At 25.4% G+C, this 22449-nt stretch overlaps 1 protein-coding gene across 1 annotated transcript; it reads left to right on the forward strand.

The window, feature by feature from the left end:
- The first annotated feature begins 12774 nt into the window (after positions 1 to 12774).
- Positions 12775 to 22233, forward strand: LOC132918092 (uncharacterized). Its single transcript, XM_060979178.1, has 3 exons — positions 12775 to 13136; positions 20568 to 20774; positions 21875 to 22233. Exons 1-3 carry the CDS (start codon positions 13107 to 13109, stop codon positions 22061 to 22063), a joined length of 426 nt encoding a protein of 141 aa, XP_060835161.1. The 5' UTR covers positions 12775 to 13106; the 3' UTR covers positions 22064 to 22233.
- The last annotated feature ends 216 nt before the right edge of the window (positions 22234 to 22449 follow it).

Here is a 22449-nt window from a genome sequence, read left to right on the forward strand (position 1 = left end):
TTATCGATCATCATTCACTGTACATCAAACATTTTACCGTTGTGTACTGGTTTTAATGCTATTTATGTATCAAATAATCAATAACTTATCCATTAATTCAACGTATATATTATACGACTATTTACGAGCCGCGAGGTATCATTATATTATAATATGAAACACGTCATCAACTTTCGACGCCTTTGCATTATACAAAATAATCGTAGCTCGATCTCGCCCCGAGGATTTTCGGAGGATTTAGCCTTTTAAGGTAAACAAAACTTCGTGGGATTTAAACTTTTGGTGTGTGGACTATTTGATGTTGCTATAAAAATATCAAAATATAAGTATTTATCTGGCACCAAAATGTCAATAATATAACGATCATAGGCGTAAATCGGATACACTTATTGTGGTAGGGTTAGGATGAGCCATAACAACCTAAATCACTATACTTAAATACAATACAACTGTTTTTCTTCGCTTGAAAACGTATAGAGGTACTTGTATAATGCGAAATTCTTTAGTTTTTTTTTTAATTTTATTGGAATATGTTTAAAAACAATGAACGATTTTGTCGTTTAATCTTTAAAAAAATTATAATATTTTCGATTTACATATCTAAAGTCTGATAATATTTAATATAAGGACTTTCAAAAATTAATTTTATTGAAATAGGTAAATAAAGTTAAGAGTAAATAAGACAGATTAAATTTGTATGAGCATTTGAACAAATCTTGACATAATTGGTTATTGAAATAAAAAAATAAAAATTTCTATCAAACAATATTAGTTAATATGTTATAAACTAAAATATTATGGTATGATAAGATTTCAAACTTTCTACCATTATTTATAATATTATTATCATTTATATTTTTTTTTTTGCAATTTTATTTTATATTTTAGATAAATTTTAATATTTAGGTATCAAAAATTGTTTTTTAATTTGTTTAGGGATTTTGCAGTGTTAAGTCTTGTTAATGTGATCAATATTCCTTATAAAATATTACTTAAAGAAATTTAAAAATATCCAGAAATTATGAGCTTAGTTTTATTTATCAATAAAAGTAAAATATTATTTATTTGTGTTGTCACGGAATTTTTTTTCGTGTATACCTTATACTATGATTCTCCCTGTATAGTTGTTAGCTGTATAACGGACCACATACAGAAAATCACTCACCGATTATTCTAAAAATTATTATTACTATTCACGTAATATGCAAGTAATTTATATGGAAATAAATTATGAATTATTTTTAACAAAATATTTTTTAATTTAAAAAAAATATTCTACATACCTATAACTTTTTATATGGAAATTATTATTCTATGTTTGTAAAAGAAAATATAAGAATTATTTTATTTTTGTCCATTTTCAGAGGTTAAGCCTCCAAAGCACTATTCCTGATTTCCACCAACAATAACGACAAGAATGCAATTAATTGTGCATGTGCTCAATGTAAAACAAATTACAGTGTATAAAATCAATATTTTAAATTACAACTACCTATAGACTATAATTTATATATTACGTATACATGCAATTTGTACATGTATTATGTATTTATGTATTGACCAGTATTGGATAAATAAATAATTAAACAATGGTTGACATTTATAAGTAGGTATAGTTATTATTCAATATTGATATAAATATGTAAACTATTCTACATATTTTATACATCTAATATAATTGAATAATAATATTATATGCGGGTACGACGTCTTCTAAAGGACTAAAGAACAATATAAAATTATTTTTTTTAAATGAATAGAACTATTTTTTAAAGATTGTAAACGATTATTTTCCATATTACAAAAACATAAAAAATGTAAATACTCATTAACTATTGGTCTGAATTTGAATCTAGATACATTAACTTAAAAAAAAAAAATCATATTTACTTAAAAATGTACAGTATGAGGGAGGGCATCGTTTTAAAAATATGTGTGTTGCTCGTGTCACTTGTTAAATATGATATAGAAAAATATAAGTATTTGGAAATATCGTTTTTAAAAGTTATAAAAACTAGAATTTGGATAAATTAATTATAAAAATATGAAAGGGGTGTAAACATGGACGCATAGTAGACAATTCACTCTGTAGATCGTGAACTTCGCATGACTGGTAGGTAGGTATAGTAGGTATGTGGTTTAGTAATTCTTGTATAGGAAAGAGCTGTGTAAATATGCTAATTTGGTCGGTATTGATCGTATTTAAGCCTTGAGTCATCGGTCACGACAAACACAATATTATGTATAATTATTTATTGATTAAGTTATATATTTTATTATATATCCCGTTTGATTGTACAACAAGTAGACATAAATATATTATTAATATGACACAATAAACAGAAATCATGTCCATACAAATTACATTAATATTATTCTTATGTATTTTTTTGATTGAACGCATATCTTTGGAATTGTCGTTGACGACATTTATGTATAGGGAAAATATTGACGATAACACTTAAATTGAATATCGATGCATTTTACCGAATAATAAAGTGTATTGGATTACTTTTAAAGTTTAATGTAACTTCGATGTGGTTCAAAGTTGCTCTAGAAAGCGTATGACATGGAACTTATTAATAAACTTTTAGGACTCATTCATACAGCACGTTACCTGTATACTTGATATAGTAGTAATAGTTGATAGTCGCGTGCGTTCGCTTTTACTTTGGCGCTGTAGTGCATTGGTACATAATATAATAATTTGTTAGTTATATATATATGTCTAAATATGTTTTATATACATGCAGTTAATTACTCTAAGTGTTTATATAAAAACCAATAGTGCTTGGATATCGTTGTGATACCGTTGTGTAGTATACCGTTTGTTTTCTGAACATCGCGAATTTATACAAAATACCGTCAATGCTATAAATTAAAACAGTATTATGATTTATAATAATGGTTCGGGAATTTGTCTCGATGTTTACAGTTTTAATTTTTATAAAACATTAAAACCGCTGAGAACAAAAATACGATTATAGCCTGCCTAGCCTTTAACACCCAGCTATATTGTCGTTGTACAGTATATAACATGTCGACTCATTGATAAATGTGGCGCCAAGAAGACCCGAGCTAGTGTAACGAATCGGATGAGTCAGCTTTACGAAGGGGACCCAGAGATTTTAAGACCTTTTGTTTGTTTGTCGATAATAACGTAAAACCGTACAGTTTGCAAATATTCAGAATAACCACAGGTTTAGCTTACTTTAATATTTTAAGTTAGCCGTACTATACTTACTTTTTTATAATATTATACAATAAAACTAAAATTAAAACAATAAAAACTTGACTTATATCACGGCTCATTGCGACGGAATGTTAAAAATTTCACTTAAGAGATTGTTAAATTAAGTACAAAGTACAACTACTTTTTTTTAAGAAAATAAATTGGTAAAATTATTATAACAATATACATAATGTTTCTACACAATATATAAACATAATTATTCTACAGTTTTTTTTTTTTTAATGTAATTAGAATCTATTTTTAATAATTAAAATAGTATGTATTTAGTAATATTGCGCTAGTCAATAATGGATTATTTTAATAATAAAACCTGTCAAACCTGATATTTATGCAATAAAAATAATTTAAACGTTTTTTTACTTATTAAAACATTGCAGGTTTGTTCTTAAATATATATATAATATAATATACGTAAATTTTGATTTATTTACAGTGAAACTTCCATACAACGAAGTTGAATAAGCAACAAAAAAAAAAATCGTAATATGGAGGAATTCGTTAAAAAGAATACGTATTCATTAACAATGAAGGTCATAGTTCTTAAAAATATTTCGTTAAACAGGAAAATTTCGTAAAATAGGAGTTCGTTGTATGGAAGTTTCACTGTAATTATCTTAAGTACGATTTTCAGTATTAGCCTGAATTTCAATGGAGTAGATATAGAATGTATAGTATTTTAGGGAATTGAAAATTATTTTTTGTGTGTAAAGTTTTCTTCAAAAAAATAATATATTTGCATATAGTTTATGAATTGTGGTACACTACTATAGTTCTGAATCTCCAGTTTTATTAAAAAATATATTTTGATATAGTTTATTTGTATTTTTTATCGTTGTAATTTATGCATATATTAAATTATTTTACGTTGGTTTAAAAAATATATTTATACAAATTCTTTAAAGTTAAACATATTTAAAATTTAATTTTAGACACAACATTATAGCAAAGTGCACCTTATGTGGGCCTTATGTGATCACACATCCAACTACACAACTTTAACGGATGTCTAAAATACAAATATGTTCCCAAGTGCTAAAAAATAATCATTCAAACTATTATAAGCCTAATAAAAAACACACGGTGTCTCTTTTCAACTTCTGAGTCCTGATTAGTCCATCATGTACAGTGTGACTCTGTTCTTTATGGATTTATCAATTTCAAAAAAATTAATTAATCTAAGAATGAAATATTGTTTTCAACATTTTTTCCAATCTTACTTCATTAATTAACCCTTCTTTTCCTTCCTAACCATTGTATTACATGTAAATCATAAAGAAATAATAACGTAACAAAGTATATCATATTATAGTCTATTATTTCTCTACCTCTGTACTTTTTATTATCAAAGTGATTTCATTATAATACTTTATCATTGTACCTGTATAGTGTACACATTATCTTAAATGGATTTCGATGATATAATTATGATATTAATAACTACAATGATTAATTAACATACATAACAAAAAATGTCATCGATGTGTGGCTTCATTTATCATTTTTTTTTTAAGTTTTTTCCTGTCATATTTTATATCATCAGTTTTGCTTTTTTTACTAATTCTATGTGGATAGTACATTGTTTATATAAATAAACAATTAAAATTAATTTATAAAAAATATTAAGAGTAAATGTTAAATAATTTTGCAGTATGTATTATAGCCCGTAGCTACATTTATTATAACAATTAAATTAATATTGTTCCTCGAAAACTAAAAAAATCCAACCCTTCATTGCGTATCACGTGAATAATAATTTTAAATGTCAAAAACATGACATTTTCCATTGTCCAGAAAAGTTAATAGAGCAATGACCTTTAGTGTGCACCTCAATGGTGTAATATTAGGACACGACATTGCAATATTATTACTCACTCATCGTGTTTAAAAAATAATTGTGTAAAAAAAAAAATGCATATTAAACGGTAGTAATTATTTTAATTATAATAAAATGAATAAAAAAAACCCCTCCATACTTCTGTAGCAGTAAAATAATAGTAATTACTTTATACCTGCGATTGCATTTTTAAATTGTTACTATAATATATTATTAAATAGCGTAGATATAATATTAAACAAAAAAAAAATTAATTAATCATTAAAATAATTTTCGTTTTTATCAAAATGTCAGCTATAGAGTAACATTATTTTTATTTTATACACACCGACGGTATTTCTATTTTTAAACCATCTGAAGAAAGTTGTTAATAATTTTTGAGTTCACGTGACATTATGCAATACACTTATATAGTTTTACCAGCAGAAATAGTTTTTATACTACCCTTAGTGGTTTGACGTAGTACTCTTTTCAACTATTCGTTGCAAACTTCTCACAAGTTGTTAAATATTTGTGAGTAATCTGTATATTTCTCTGCAGTCTGCAGTATATCGTGCTTATAGTTATAACTATTGTTTTATATATATTTATGTGTTACACTGTGAACTATACTTTCACCCTAATAGTAATCTTTTTAAACTTTTAGATGAATAAATAAAGTTGCAAGTCGCTACAAAATGGTAGATACATTTTCAGGTTTAATATTACACAGAACAAGTTAGAAAACTGTTTGTTGCAATAAATTTCAGCATTATAAGTCAGGTCACAGTACCGAGGAAAAAAGTAATTTTCAAAATAATAGGGGATAACTAAAAAAAAATATGAAAATATTTATGCAACACTATATATTCAAAATATTAATAATGATCAATATTTACAGTAGAGTTTTCTAGATATTATATTATTTGAATAATATTTTGACTGTTTTGAGTTATTTATTGATATTTGATATATTTCGTACTTTTATCGCTGTTTTAGATTTTTAGTGGAGCGATGAATGTGTTGAATTTAATAATGTATTTATTTCTTTATTAAATTATTTCTTAAAGATATTTTAAGTTCAAAAATTGGACGAAATTACATGTTTTATTAATAAATAATATCATTATAAATTATTGAACAACATTAATATTATTTTACTACAATTTTTAAATAATATATGAGGACATCTTAAACGTTTACGCATATTATATGCATTTTATTATATGTTCGCAATGACATTTTCAAAATAATATGTAGATTAACTCTTAGACATTATCTTTTTATACTATTAGCCTGTCCACATTGTTTTACAGTAAGGTGTTAATAACTAAAAAGTTAATAACAAAAATAATATAAATACACGAGTATAATATGGACAATATGGTATAAATATATATTATTATTATAATAATTATATATACTAATTATATAATAAATGTAATTTTTTCGATGAAAATTAAATATTTAATTAGCAATATCAAAAAACTTATCATAAAATATACTTAACGATATATAGGTTAAAATCTTTGTTTTCGTATACGAATACAATCGACACCTAATATAGAGCAAAACAGTATTTATTTGCCCAAATTATTTTTATTCATGTCGATAAATTTTTTTTTTATTCAAAATGCACAAAAATTTTAAATTATTCCTCATAATTTTTTTTTACTGTAGCTTGAAAATATCTAAAATACATAATAGACTCACTTTTTACGCATGTTTAAATTTTGATGAAATTTGATATTTAAATAAAATAAAGTTAATAACGATTCTTCTTTAACAATTTTTTTTCAATAAATCATTACATTATTTGATTAAAATTCAAAAATCCATCATTTCTGTATCTTACACAATTCCGAGGTACATTCGAAATATTTTGAAATTCAATTTCGTGTATAGCATTGTTGGTGAACGAAATTCAAATTAATTTAATAAAATGAACAAATGACAGCTATGTAGCTAAATTGCCTATCTACACCGCCGTGTAGTTAATATGTATGGATAATTTTTTTTTAACTAAGACAAAGACTATGTTCTGGAACAATAAAATACAAAATTAATTAATTGAAGTATCATAAAATTACAACATGTGAATAATATCTATAATATACTAAACACTTTTTTTTAAAAAAAAAAAAATGTTTAAATACCTCAATGTAAAATAATTAGCATGTGTCATATACAAATACATTAAAAAAATTAATATATAAATATTATATTAAAGAACTTAAAAATTGTGATATTACTATGTAATTATTATTAATATAAATTATTTATGATTTTAATAAATATAATTATTTTTAAATATGAATATTATAATTAAACCAAGGACATATTATTATTACACACAGTCAATTTAAAATATAGTTATATAATATTATCAATTATTTTTCAATATCACCTTTTGTTTTAAAATAATTTGATAAAGATTTTACAAAATTAAATCGGGTTTTTTTTCTATTTTATTGTATTTTTATATTATATTAAGAATTTTATCGTAATTGATTTGAATTAAAGTCCATTTCATTGTCTTCAATGTATTTATACGCTTTTAATTTTATCTTTTTTTTTTTTTTTTTTTTTTTTTTTTTATTTAGAACTTTCAGTATATAACTATTATAGTTCGACAGTTATTACAATATATAATATATGTATAAAAGATTTACAATAAATAGAATCTTAATTATGGCATAATTTAGATAATTTGGTGATTAGATAACAATATAAAATGAAATGATACAATATATTATGGTGGACGTATAACGGTATATGGAATTACAAATTACCTTTATTTAATAAAGCCGTTAGGAGAGACAGGAGGGGTTTTATGATTGCACTGAATTCGGTAATAAAAGATGTAAATAAAGTTTCTATATTAGGAGATAGGTGGGAATGGTTATGATTGGAGGAAGTGGCTTCGGCATATGATGGTTTATCGGTATTGGAATTTAAGGTGGATTTAAGGAAGTTTGTATGAGATTTGGGAGTAGATATGAAATGTTTACGACGAGGTGGTCTGTAATTAAGTTTTTTATAAACGGGACAGCCTTTGTAATTGGCAGGGTGGCTACCTTGGCATAAAGCACACCTGGCCGGAGATTCTGGTGACATAGTGCATACGTCGGATCTGTGTTCTTCGCCACATCTGATGCATCGTGGAATGTGGTTGCAGTAACTCTGAGTGTGCCCGTAAGACAGACAACGATGGCATTGAGGTGGGCCTTTACGTGGATGGGGCTTTTCGACAACAATTTTGGTGTGCAATAGATACTCGATTTTATATAAATCCATGTTGTTGGTGGCTATTTTGAGGTCGACGAAAAATAGAGGTAGAGGTGATTTATCGGAAGAGCGCTTAATGTTATGAACGTGGGTAACCTGGTGTCCCAGTTCCGATAGAGAAGTAATTATATCTTCAGTAGAGGTAGAAGGGTGGAGATTGCGGATCACCACCCGTAATGGACGCTTATCATACTGCTGGTATGAATGAAAACAGATGCTGTTTTCAATTAGATATTTAATGAGTAGTCTGTAATGCTCATAGAAATGAGTATGGACGATCAGGTAAGAAGGTGTGGTTTTACAGATAAATTCTGTTGTATTGAAAATTTTCTTCAAGTTTGAGGTGAAACTGGAAAAATTACTCACGTCTTTGATATAAACTGCTGGTGGTTTTGGTAGGATATTTTGAGTATGTGTTTGAGTTTTGTTTGGCTGTGTGTTGTCGTTTGAGTCTTTAAGTGTGGTGAGAACTGAGTACCGGTTAGGAGTTATGAATATTTTTGATTTCTTATCATCTGGCTTGGGTGAGAGCGAAGAAGACGAAAGATTTCTTTTGCTTGAAGTTGAATTAATTTTAGTTGTGACACGATTATTCGACGATTGGGCCGCCATATTACGTAAACGTAAACGGCAGAAAGTAATAATATAATATTAGCGTATGAAAAACAGATAACGGAGCGAGCGTAATGACCGTGCGTTCATGATGAACGTTATCGCCGGACTGAATTTTATCTTAAAATTCTGTTTCGATTTTAGTTTAAAAATATTTATGGAGCTAATATTGCATCATAAATTTTAAATATATAATCAGAATATTCGAATTAAATTAGTGGCCCAATTACTTGGTTCAATAATAAAAAATTGTTAATTTTATGAGTACCTATATTTTGCCCAATAACCGGATAGCCTTTTTTGTAAATGTAACAAAAAATAGCCACGCATTGAACATTTTTTTTTTAATTGTTTAATAAATCGGCTCACATGGATTTACGAGATGCATTATAAAAAGTAGTATCAAAGGGCACAATATTATTAATATTTATTTAACTATTAACATAAAAATAAAACCATATAGTTACGTTGGAAGTTCAACTACGTTCTTTGAACTTTATCGGATTAAAAATGCATGGATAAAGGATAAAGTATTAATAATGGAGTTGGTTCTAAAATGTTTAGCTATGGATTTATGTGTTTTTTTATCCTTTTAAAAGTTTGGAAAAACTGTGTACATATTATTAACATTAAAGGACGTGATCAGGTATTCGCGCTCTTTTATTATGACTCGCTCTATGTATACAATTCAAGTAAAAATCATTAAAAAAAAAATCTTCGAATTAAATTTAAATCCTGAAACCCTGCTTATGTATAAATTACATAAATGCATATATTATATAATCGTGTAAACACTCTCAGAATCTTATTTTGACCGCGGTGAATAAATCATTTTGTATTTAACTTGATAATATCAATACACATCGTGCGTCTTATTTTGATCAGAAATCTTATTTATTATAGTAATTGCATAGTATAGTATTATATATTGTACATATCCATTATTGTTTAGCGATAATTCGTTGCAATATTAGTATATTTATATTTAATTATGATGATTTTGTGCCAGATCTGCAGAGTTATGTGCAAGTGATGTTTTTGCAGTTTTTTTTCAGGGTGTATGAATCGTAAAACTACTTACTCATCTATTATAATCACATTCAGTATAATCAAACACTAAAAAAAATAAAAACAAATGTTATCGCTTCGTTTGAATTTTTACATCATTCAATATTAGGTATATCAAATTACAACACTATAAGCGTTATTTTATTTTTCTGTATTTTATTTCATTATTATTCCTTGTAACAAAATATCAATAAAAAATCAATTCAAACAAATTTTTTAGTTATTAACTTATTGAACAATAAAATAACTGAAATATGCCAAATCCTAAGTATATAGGTAAGTATTTGCTAATTATCTATTTTATGGATATGGACAATATCTTTTACATAACTATTCAAGTATTTTATTACTTAATACTTTTATACTAAGTAGGTATACAAAAGTCTTTACGAGGTATACACTAATTTAGTAAAATAGTAAATTGGTATACGTCGTAATCTAACGTACACGCCACGTATATCCTCCAAAACACGTATGTTTATACACATTGAAAGTAAATTATTTTATTGTATTTCAATTGCACGTATGTTTTATAATACGAGAATAAGAACGAACATATTATGTTAATATTTAATATATCATAGTCATAATGTATATGTATTCATATGATTCACGCGATCAAATTTAGCTTATATTATACACTAGACAACAATGCAAGTATAGATAGATACTGAAGTATTGAAATCATATATTATAATATACATATACCTAACGTATACCTACTTAACAATTTCAAATAACTAGATAAGTACTTACCTATATTATATTGGAAACCAAATAACTGCAACAAATATTACGATCGTCGATCCGCCGTATTGTTAGTTTTGATGCGCTGAATGGCATAGAGAGAAATAACAGATAAAGATGGAAGAACGCATCTGAAGCGTCGTTCACTCCGAGTTAAATTATTATATAATATATATATATATATTATATTGGCTGTATGTTGCCTGCTTACCTTAACATAGTTCATTAGTTCGGTGTGTATTACAGTTTCTCGCGATTTTAAACAAAGCTGCGTAGAGGTTGTAAAACATTAACTTTTTATACGCGTTTCTCCGTGTAGCGACTTAATTAAGGTTGTTATGTACGTTGAAAAGAGCATTAAAATAATATGTAGGTACGTAAAATTTAACTGCACAAACATATTTTCAAACAAATAATGCATAACAATTTCTTATAAATAAATACTTATTCTGTTGTGTTCAAAATGCTATAATGATAATATGATATTATATTATGTTACTATATATCTGTATGATTAATATTTAATAAAAAATTAATATTTTTAATATATAGAGTGTTTGAAATACGTTATCTATACAACAAAATATAATTTCATAACTTATAGTTACATGTAAATTTATTTTATCAGTAATGCGTTGGTGTGTCAGTGTTTTTAATAACATTTATAAATTGTTTGATATTTTAATTTACATAATTATAAAATAAATGAATAATAGTAATAAAATAATGACAATTATGACAATAAGTATATTAAATATACTATCGATGTTTTAAATATTTTCTATATTAAAATACCAGTCAAGGGGGAGAATAAGCGTGGTTAATTTTCTTATTAGTTTTTCTACATACATAGTAAATATATTTTAAAATTATTTTTTTTATTATTATTTATTCTAATATGGCAATAAAATTATATTAAAATATTAATGTTTTTTAATATACCCTAATAGTTAACGTATTTACTCTAGTCTCTAATCGAGCATAAAATCACATAACTCATCCTATCGATGGTGTAGGTTTTTGAAAATTGTACTTAAATATCAAAAAAAATATTTTGCACCGACTAATTTCTTATTCTGTGAAACCAAAAATGGTACCAAATGAAAGACAAGATCACGTACTAAAGAGAAGTAAACTACTTTTATTTGAAATACAATTTTAAAACATTTTAATGGTTTTATGTAATTTTAGGATATTTTACATTTCAAGTATATATTCTGTTGAAAATGTAATTGGAATTTTAAATATTCAAGGACCTCGAAATACGAATATTTAAACCTATCTTAAAACGGATCTATAGCTGTGAAGGGGGACGATCTCTATTATGGGCGCATTATGGGGCTATATATATAATATATAATAGTTTATAGTTTTCAATTTTTTGGTACATTACCGCCCGGGGAGATCTTTCCTACATAATAGAATATTATTTATTTCGACAATCGAAAATCACAAATCATTATGCCGTGTGTAGACTATATAAACCATAATATTATTATTACAAGTATTCTGCTTAACGACGATAGTTACGCTATCTATAGTCCTACAGTAACGTTTATCATTATCATATTGGACTATTTCATGCGTTGCGTCTCCCCCCCTACACACTCGATGGTTTGCAGAACAAGGTCGACACGTCGTGTGGTGATTGCGGTGCCCGAACTATACACTATCTTCAAGTGCCGCATTATTATACTAAAATATAATATTATAACGGTTGACCTCAAAACAAAAAAAATCTTAAACAAAGAGCAGAATCGGAGCGCACATCGATGTTTACGTTGCGATATCGCAAATCCTACGCGCCGACATCGTGTATATAATATTATATGTATATAGGTGCGTGCTGCTCACCAATACGAACGCGTGCGCGCTTCGCCGAAATCGATTGTACACTTACTGTTGTAGCGAAATGACGATGTTTCGAGTGTTATTTATGTAGCGATAAATGTACGATTGCAGGCTGTAAGGTGGGTGGGTACCTACTCATAATAATACTTATTACGTGCATATTAGCACATTAAGTGGTATATCATATGTAACGATCGATGTAGATCTTCGTGTAGGTATCGATATTATCGTCGTCGTCGTCGTCGTCGTCGCCGTTGCGTTTTTGACGTTTTCGCGCTTTTTACAGATCAACGTGGTTCGATAATTCGATCTGACGGCCCGGGAACATTCGATAAACTCATAATATAGCGGAGTTCCATCATTATATGGTCGTATATCACAACGGCGTCGTATTCCATTAATATATAATATTACATTTATTATAAATTATACATACTTATCTACATCACCTTCGTCCACCGTCCATTGGCCAACATGTTGATGCTGTTAAGGATCGCCGAAATGGTAAGAACACGCATTGAATCGTTTAATAATAACATTTGACAACGAAATTCGTTTGAAATAAATCGTTATAATACCTAATATTATTTACTTTATTATAAATTTTATTAATTATAACGTAAAAGACCGCTTAAATTTAAATTTTTTCTACTTTTATGAGATTTTAAATTCTGATCGGAATAATGAATATATTATTTTTACAATGATATGTATTTTTTTCTTGTGTAAAGTGTGTAAGTTAGGACACTTTTATCTATAGAAAATTTTCTTTAATCATCAATTTTGAGAGTGGTTTCTAATAAAAATGGTTTCTAGTTTGTTCTTTTGGGACGCGGAGCTTCTAGTATTTTTAAAAATAATATCTATGGAAAATCATAAAAATATACCATGTACCATGTATTGAACTTTATATAGATGTTACAGTGTAGGTAACAAAATTGTATTGTGATTATTTTAATATAATTGTATAACTTATATTTGTGATATATAATAAATCCATATAAATAAAATTTAAATCCACTTATTTATCTATATTTTTGAAAAATGCAAAATTCATATGAACTTGACATTTGGGGAATAGTGGTTCCTCTAGATGTGCAATAAGCCAATAAGAAGGGATTTAAAAAAAAATTGAATTTTAGAAATGGGTAAAATTTTTTTTGACAATGGATATTTAATATTTTTGTACACACACATACCTATATACTATATAGTATAAATTTATTTGGTAGCCGCGCTATTGGCTACAGGAAATAAGATAGTTATAGGGTTATAGCACGCAGTTTTGATAAATTGTCTCTTTTACAATAAAAAAAACATCTTATTTTTATTATTTTTTCATTTTATTTATCTTGCGTACGACTAATGAACAGTATAGATATTCAAATTATATATATGATGTGATTTATAAACGGACAAATTAAATGTAATATTGTATGAAACACGTTCAGACTTCCGATACATTTGACTATTTGTCCGTTTATCCGGGAAAGGCTCCTATTTTGTAGAAATTTTTATAGATATTTACTGTAGCACGCCAGCTAAAAAATAGTTAAGTATTATGATTGAATATAATTGTATACTTTTATTTTATGTTTTGTCAAAACAGTTCTATATAACTATGTCAAAAATCTGTGAAGTTAATATTTAACGGAGTTAAAGATGGGGTAAATTCCTGTCAATGTTGTGCAGGATCATCTAGTAACTAATAATAACTTTATCAATTTTCATTTTATATAACATGTATGATATAATACATATACTCTGTTTTATAATGATATCGACACCTTAGTTCAAAATTATAACAGCTCAAACATAAGTTATCTACGCAATATTGTTTGCTGTAATGTTATTTACTCAAAAATTAAAATATGGTTAAATTTTGATTATATATAGCAAATGCATTCAAAATTTGGGGTTTATATCTAAAAAAAAAAATGATTTATAGTACTAAATAATAGCTGTTTTGAACTGAAGCATCGTCGCGTCGATATGGCCACTTAAATCATTTAATCATTTTATGCATCATGCATCAATAACTTAGCGTTCATTGGAGTTTTTGTTTTTTATTAATTATAGTTTAATAAACATAACTACATTTTTTATGATAACGAGAACAAGCGAATGTTATGGCAATATTGCATTTTAATTCAAGCGAAATTGTGAATATAAATGATTATTAAAATCTATTCGATTCCTAAAAAAAATTAGGAATCATGTTACAGCCCAATATTCGATAGACATTAAAATATTATGATTGACATATAATTTTGTAATATATTAGTCCTTCCAAACGTTTGCGTTAAACCACAAATTCTGATCACGCGCGTGTCACACATGGCGACGACAAGTACAATACATAGGTGACAGATACTACAATAGTCAATAATATATAATATATTAATATCATATATATAGTATTATAATGATTCACTTATAATATTATTGTCATTGTTATAAATAGTGTGGTTAATCACTGCAGCAACACCAGTCTCATATCATGTCGTGTTAACGTGTTTTTGCGGTGAAACAAGAAAAACTTATAAATTTAAAGTTTAAACAAAAAAAAATGTAGGCAAGCGTATACCACTACTGTTCTACTGTACATTAGGTGTCGAGTGGGTCGCTGTTATAAGTTTAATGCTAAATTTGAATTCAATGATATATCATTGTACACGAAAAAAGATTCTGAGGGGAGACGATCTGTCAGTGTCATCCTAAATCACTAAGTATATTTCATGATATGGTTTTTGATGTACATAGCTACCTATTAAAGTCATTTATTTTACTTTTAGTATTAGGTACGGTAGATTAATATATTTTTTGACGAAAATATTACATTTATTATTATTAGTAGTAGTATTTTATATTTAATTAAAATTAAATTATTATTATAATAACATATTATACTTTTATCATATTATGTCAACTTATATAATTCAAAATTTAATAACATGTTTAATGTTTATGTAAATACCATAAAATAGTAAAATTAATTATGTTCATAATATAAATAGATCTTATTATCTCAAAATAAATAAAAAATATCATTGCGTTTAGTAAAATGCATTATAATATAATATGCACGTAAAAGTTTCAAGTTCAAACAAAATAATTATCATTATTATTAATCGTTTAAATAAGTAATATTGTACAAATTTAAACTTCTTCGAATGTTTATAAAAAATAATTTTGTTTTTTAAATTTTTAGTTTCAATTTAAAAAAATTAAAACAAAATAATACCTATATTTATTTTGATTTATTTTTAAATGTATTATAATAATTTATTTCGTTATCCTACTTCACCGTAAGAGGTTGTGTTATCGTAAGAACTAAGAATAATAACACTTTTAGATTCAATGTTATCTAAATATTTTGATATACACATACTTAACTATAAATGAGTCGTTGTTGAAGTTTCGATTATTTTAAAATAAAACGAATCGTAATAGAGTTACATAGAATACATAGGTTTTTTATAGGTATATCGTTAAAAAAAGACGTGTCACAATACTTAAATATCCTCTGATAGACTGATGTGTAGTTTTTACACATAAACCATATTATATACTATGTTTCTGAATATTTAAATACCTAATATATTATCGAATTTTGATCAAAACTATTTCATTAAATGTTAAAATAATTACTTAGCAGATATTAGATCTTCTGCGTGATGTCGAAATATTGTGCATTTCACAGAACATATAAAGAAAATAATTAAGGGTAGTATATCCATAAATATGTATGGTTATATCTATGAAATGATATATAAATAGGGCGTAATTACTTTTATTGAATAGTTAAATAAAAATAGTTCCTTTTTTCGACTATCAATAATTAAATTAAATTCACCCACTGCAGTTTCATTTTTAATATCTTGGAAAATGTTGTTTTAACATTATTTTAAATGTTAAATAAGTAAATTAAATAAGTTTTTACACATAAACCATATTATATACTATGTTTCTGAATATTTAAATACCTAATACATTATCGAATTTTGATCAAAACTATTTCATTAAATGTTAAAATAATTACTTAGCAGATATTAGATCTTCTGCGTGATGTCGAAATATTGTGCATTTCACAGAACATATAAAGAAAATAATTAAGGGTAGTATATCCATAAATATGTATGGTTATATCTATGAAATGATATATAAATAGGGCGTAATTACTTTTATTGAATAGTTAAATAAAAATAGTTCCTTTTTTCGACTATCAATAATTAAATTAAATTCACCCACTGCAGTTTCATTTTTAATATCTTGGAAAATGTTGTTTTAACATTATTTTAATAAAGATATTTATCATAACAGACAGCACCACAATTTTTCTATTATACTTCTCAAATAGTTACTGAAATAGATTTTGAATATATAATTATACATTTATACTATTAAATATAATTTTACTATTTTTTTTTTTTTTGGCGTACCAAATTTATTTTTTTACAGGAACAAACTTATGTCCAAAATAATTTTTATTAAAATGTGGATTTCAATTTATAATATACCAAATCTTACAATTTTTAGTATCATAATTATTTTTGATAATAATTTATTATTATTATTTCTATGGCCCTATATATATTATATTTATTGTAGTTTGCTTATTAATTAATTAGAATATCACACTGTTCATTACCTATAGGCTATTTATTGTACATACCTATTTTGTGGATAAGTATGAAGGTAGAATTATAAAATATCTGTGTAGCTTGAAAAGTGGTATTCAAAATATTATTAAGGTTGGCAAGAGGGGTGTGGGGGCAAAGCCTCCCCATGGGTTTTATAGTTAAGTAATTGTGCACTTGGAACGCAGTTTTTGAATCGTTGGATTGAGCTCCTCCACTTAATTTTTCCCAATTCGAGCACTGGTTATTAGTTATATGTTTATTATATGATATCATACATAAATAATTTTTACCTCAAAAACGAATAGTTTTTTTTCTGTAAATGTCGATAAAAATTATTTACCGGGTTAAAACTCTTGAAAATTTAATACAAGATCCCACAAAATTTAATATGTGTATACAAATATTAAAAATTATATTGGCGCATTTTTTTTTTATATGCATTTGAAGTTAGAACTTTGACAAATTACGTTATAATATTAAAATAAATATTCGGTGACTTAGTAGTTTATTAAATTTAAACGTGTAATTATCTCTAAACAATCTATAATTATGAGCTAGTGTATAATAAGATAGAATAGTAAGATTAATTCTTTAGAGGATTACAACACACTTTTCGTTTTCTCTCTCTAGAACCAATTCTATATTGTTAGCTTTAGTATTAGTTGAAGCGAATAGATTCTGTTTCAACATAAAAGTTAAGAACTTTTTTATGTTGGCACATTGGATTTTTTACGATGTTTAAATTTTACAGCGAGATATGAATATTTTTAAATTGTAATATTTTACATAATATATTATACTCATAACTTACATAAAAATAGAAATATCATAAATAATCTAATATAAAAAGCAGATTATATTATATTAACTTTAAGTTAAGTTTAGTAGTATTTTTTTTCTCGAAAAACAAAAGCTAACAACATATAGAAGGTTCTACTGAAACGCATATTTGCAATGCTGCATTTGGGTCGGAAGACGAAAATAAATATTAAATATATAGGTACTCGTTATAAATACATAAGTTAACAATTATTATTGTGTGAGATCAAGCTAGATGGTAATTTTATTGTTAATTAAAAAATATTAGTTACTAGTTAGGTACTTCTTTTTAACTGAGTTGGGATAATAATACTTTTCTTCATAAAAATCAAATTTATTGTTTGTTAACTATTATAACTTATACATACATAATTTGGACTTAAATTATCTGAATAAAATTAATTTTTATCAGTGTTAAATACCTAATAGCAGAGTGGGATAGGTAGTCTATTGTTCTGGATCACTGTTTTATTAATATTTTTATCACCATATTCTATTTTTGTGTTTATACTATATTTATTTATTTTTTCGTTGTAGGAATACTAATATAATGTGTGAATACTTTGAATGTTTAAACAGAACTGCACGACGAATCCTTCAAAATGACCTTTAAATTTTAACTTTAATTCAATAAGACTATCCTGCATTCCTGCATACAAAACACTTTTTTCGTGAAATTAATATACAATGCTATAATTCACCAAATATCCTTATTAGTTACTTCCATTTTTTTTTTAATAATAAATGTAATCAATTTCTGATTTCTAGAAATTTTAAACAGAATTTAAAATTGTTTTTTTAAATTCTTTAGATTTTTATGACAGGAGTTTTCGGTGGCGATATAAACTTCTATTTTTCAATTAAAAACCTCATTTTTTACTGTAAATTATTAATTGGATATTTTTTTGAAAATTTTTTAGTAGGTACCTAATTTAAAATTAGATTAATAAAAAGTAGTTTTAAGTTATTAAAATCTTTGTATCAAGAATAAATAATATAGTAGTTAACAAAGGAGTTTTTATAAAAATATAAAATAAATGTAATATCGGATAAAGTATTTATTATAATTGGACTATTTAAAAAAAATATAAATATTTATAGGTAAATTACTAAATTAGTAATTACTAAACTATTCAAATTACTATAGCCCTCATATTTATCCAACTTGTTATGCTTATTATTCTTATTTATCTTATTACACAAAGTTAAATAACTCAAAAACTAATCATTCGAATTTAATTTTATATATACGTTGATATTTTTATTTTTTGGAAGAATTATCCACTAAATAATTTGTAGTAGAAAAGGGAAAATTAATTTTAAAAATAATAGTTTGTATCACCCCAGTACATTACTGAAGTAGTATAAAAAATCTCAAGAATTTTAAAACATGCTCTATAACTTTAAGTATATTTACAATTTCAAAAAATTATATTTTGTATAATAGCATTATTGAAAAAGAAAATAAGGGTAAGCATGCTTAAATGCTTGATGAATCACTGTGTATATTTAAGTCTAAATGTTTTTAATTAGGTAATAGTTATTATTATTACTATAAATATTTTTTAAATGTTGAGACGTTAGATATTTTATCTTGCAGTTTAATATTATATTTTCCTCCAACAATTGAACAATCTATAAAAAACAATATACTCCCATAATAAATATAAAAACAATATTTATATCGACGAACTTATTTTATTAATTATGTAATTAGTTTATTTACCCAAATAATAATTTATTAGTAAACGGTCTTAGTATAAAATGCAAACATTTAAGATAATTAAATCTAAAATATGGATTTTTAAATATAAAATAATTTTCTTATTGTTCCGTTGTAACTTGCAGTATAACTAAAACAAAGTGTTCATTTCAATAATAAATATTTATATATTATACTTCACACAGCTACAAACATAACACGTAGGTACCTACTATCTATCTTGATTCTTGACCAATAGTGAACTAAAATTTTAAATTAATATACTTATACATATTCATCGTATAAAAGAACGTAGGTACATAATATGACATACCTATGAACAACGATTGCCACATAAAAGTTTTACGTGACACTATACCAATACTAACTAAAAATATGACATTGCATCACGTCAAAATTAAAAAAAAATACACATTTAATAATACATTTACCTATGTATTGTGTATTAAAATTCAAATTAAAGTATTAAACATAATTATTAATTAATAGGTACGTAATAAATATATAATAAGCATTTATCTTAATTTATTTATTAAAAAAAAATTACATTGTACTAGAAGAATCTATTTCCTGTTAATAAAATTCAAAATCCCCTGGAGGTTTCACTCACATGACACAAGTGTAACCCCCTCCGAACCTAGAAATTTACTATTTGTAATTTACTATATTTAAAAATATAATTTTTGGAAAATATTATTTACAAAACTTTTTTATATAACAAAGAAATTATATGTTGTGATTAATTTTCAGCTTATCCCAATTATGATATCCATTTGTATGATGGGATTCAAAAATAAAAATGTTACTGATTATATCAAGTTGCTCCAATTACAAAATCACGACTCGCACTGGTTTTTCAAAATTATTTTCATCCAAGTTTCTATATATGTAAGTCTGTTTTTTACCATGCTTGTCATATGTGGATTATTGATTAAAGAACAAATTCCTAAAAAATTGGTGAGTAAAATATATTATATTTATTTTTATGTATTAATATAAAAGTTGTATATGTACTTATAAAATGTAACTATAGGTTAAGCGTTATGGAATTGGTGATGAATAATATAAGCTAATTTTATTATTAAACGAATAAACATTAAATTAAAAAAAAATGAAATTTTTGCGTTTGGGATTTATTTGGCAACAAATCCGATTAACTGTTCGCTCAATTATCTACTGGCTCCCTTTAATGCTTTAGTCTGTTCGGTTCTTGAATATAGGTCCGTTGTCTAGTCATCATATACTGCCGCTGACATTCGTCGGATTGATCGTGTGCAAAACTGTTTTATGAGCTTCGCTGGTTTTTGCCTCGATATCCCTCACCCAAAACTTGATTACAGGCCTATTAGTCAAGCTCTAAATCTCAATTCCCTTTCATCTATAGCTATAGGCATGATAAATTTGGTATCAATTTCATTCGAGGTCTGATCGAGAGTCGAATCGATGCCCCAAGACTTTTTGAATTACTTAATATTCGTATTCCTAATGGATAATAATACTTGGCTTCGGGGTTTTTTTTATCCCCTAACTATAAATTTAGTTTTTCCAGGAATGCTATACTTTAAAAAATAATACACAATGCAAACTTACTTTAATATTTTAAGTATACGGAGGCACACATTTAATTTTTTTCATCCCTACAAGGCTACAACAGTTTACATCATGTTTGTTTTTATTATGGCTCAAGTTAATTAAATTTAGACTTAAGTTAAACTACTCTTATTATATTATTACTTTTGTATTCCTGTTCTTATATATATTATGATATATCTTAAAAAGCCGATTAACGTTAATTCTATTAAAATAAAATAAAAAAATTAAATTATAATTAATTATAATTAAACCGGTATGAATTATTTTCACCTATTATAAAAATATAATAATTGTTAAAACAATTGAAAATTATATAAATATAAAAATACATATATATTGCTGTTAATTGTTACGATTATTTATATAAAATATATTTTTTTCTCGTGAATTATTAATTAATTAACTATATGTACCTATGTTTATGCATGTTACACGTTTAATGTATATATTATAATTTTCTGCAGGTACTTATTGGCTCAATCGTACAAGTACTTTTATGTATTGTATCCTCATTTTTTTTACTGCAATTTCATAAAGATATGGGCAAGTTTGAATTAATTCTATGTTCATCAGGATTTGGATTTAATGGCTTGCTATTTACAATTGATGCGATAGTTATGTTTCAACAAATCGTATTTTCTCGTCCTCGTTAAATTATAATCCATTTATTATCTTAAGGTTAAGTTTATATTTATTATTTATGTATACCATATTATTATTAATTGTATTTGTTTTCTACTGAGTTAAAATGTTATAATCATTTTTATATTAAATGTATATTTATTAAAATAAATAAATAAATCAAAATTTGAGTAAGTATTCATTAATGATGTTTTACTATATCCTATATAATATTTTTCATATACGATCATATAGCAGTATCTCCTATTCGGTTCATTCAATTCTACAAACCGACCAAGAATTTCTCTCTGCTTACAACAGGAATACAGGATCCGTTACGATTATTAGCTGCTTTAATCAATACTCAATGCATGTTCATTTCATATTTATGCGGAAAATACATCAGATAAGATTTCTA

This window comes from Rhopalosiphum padi, chromosome 1, assembly GCF_020882245.1.
Source record: "Rhopalosiphum padi isolate XX-2018 chromosome 1, ASM2088224v1, whole genome shotgun sequence".
Lineage (NCBI taxonomy): Eukaryota > Metazoa > Arthropoda > Insecta > Hemiptera > Aphididae > Rhopalosiphum > Rhopalosiphum padi.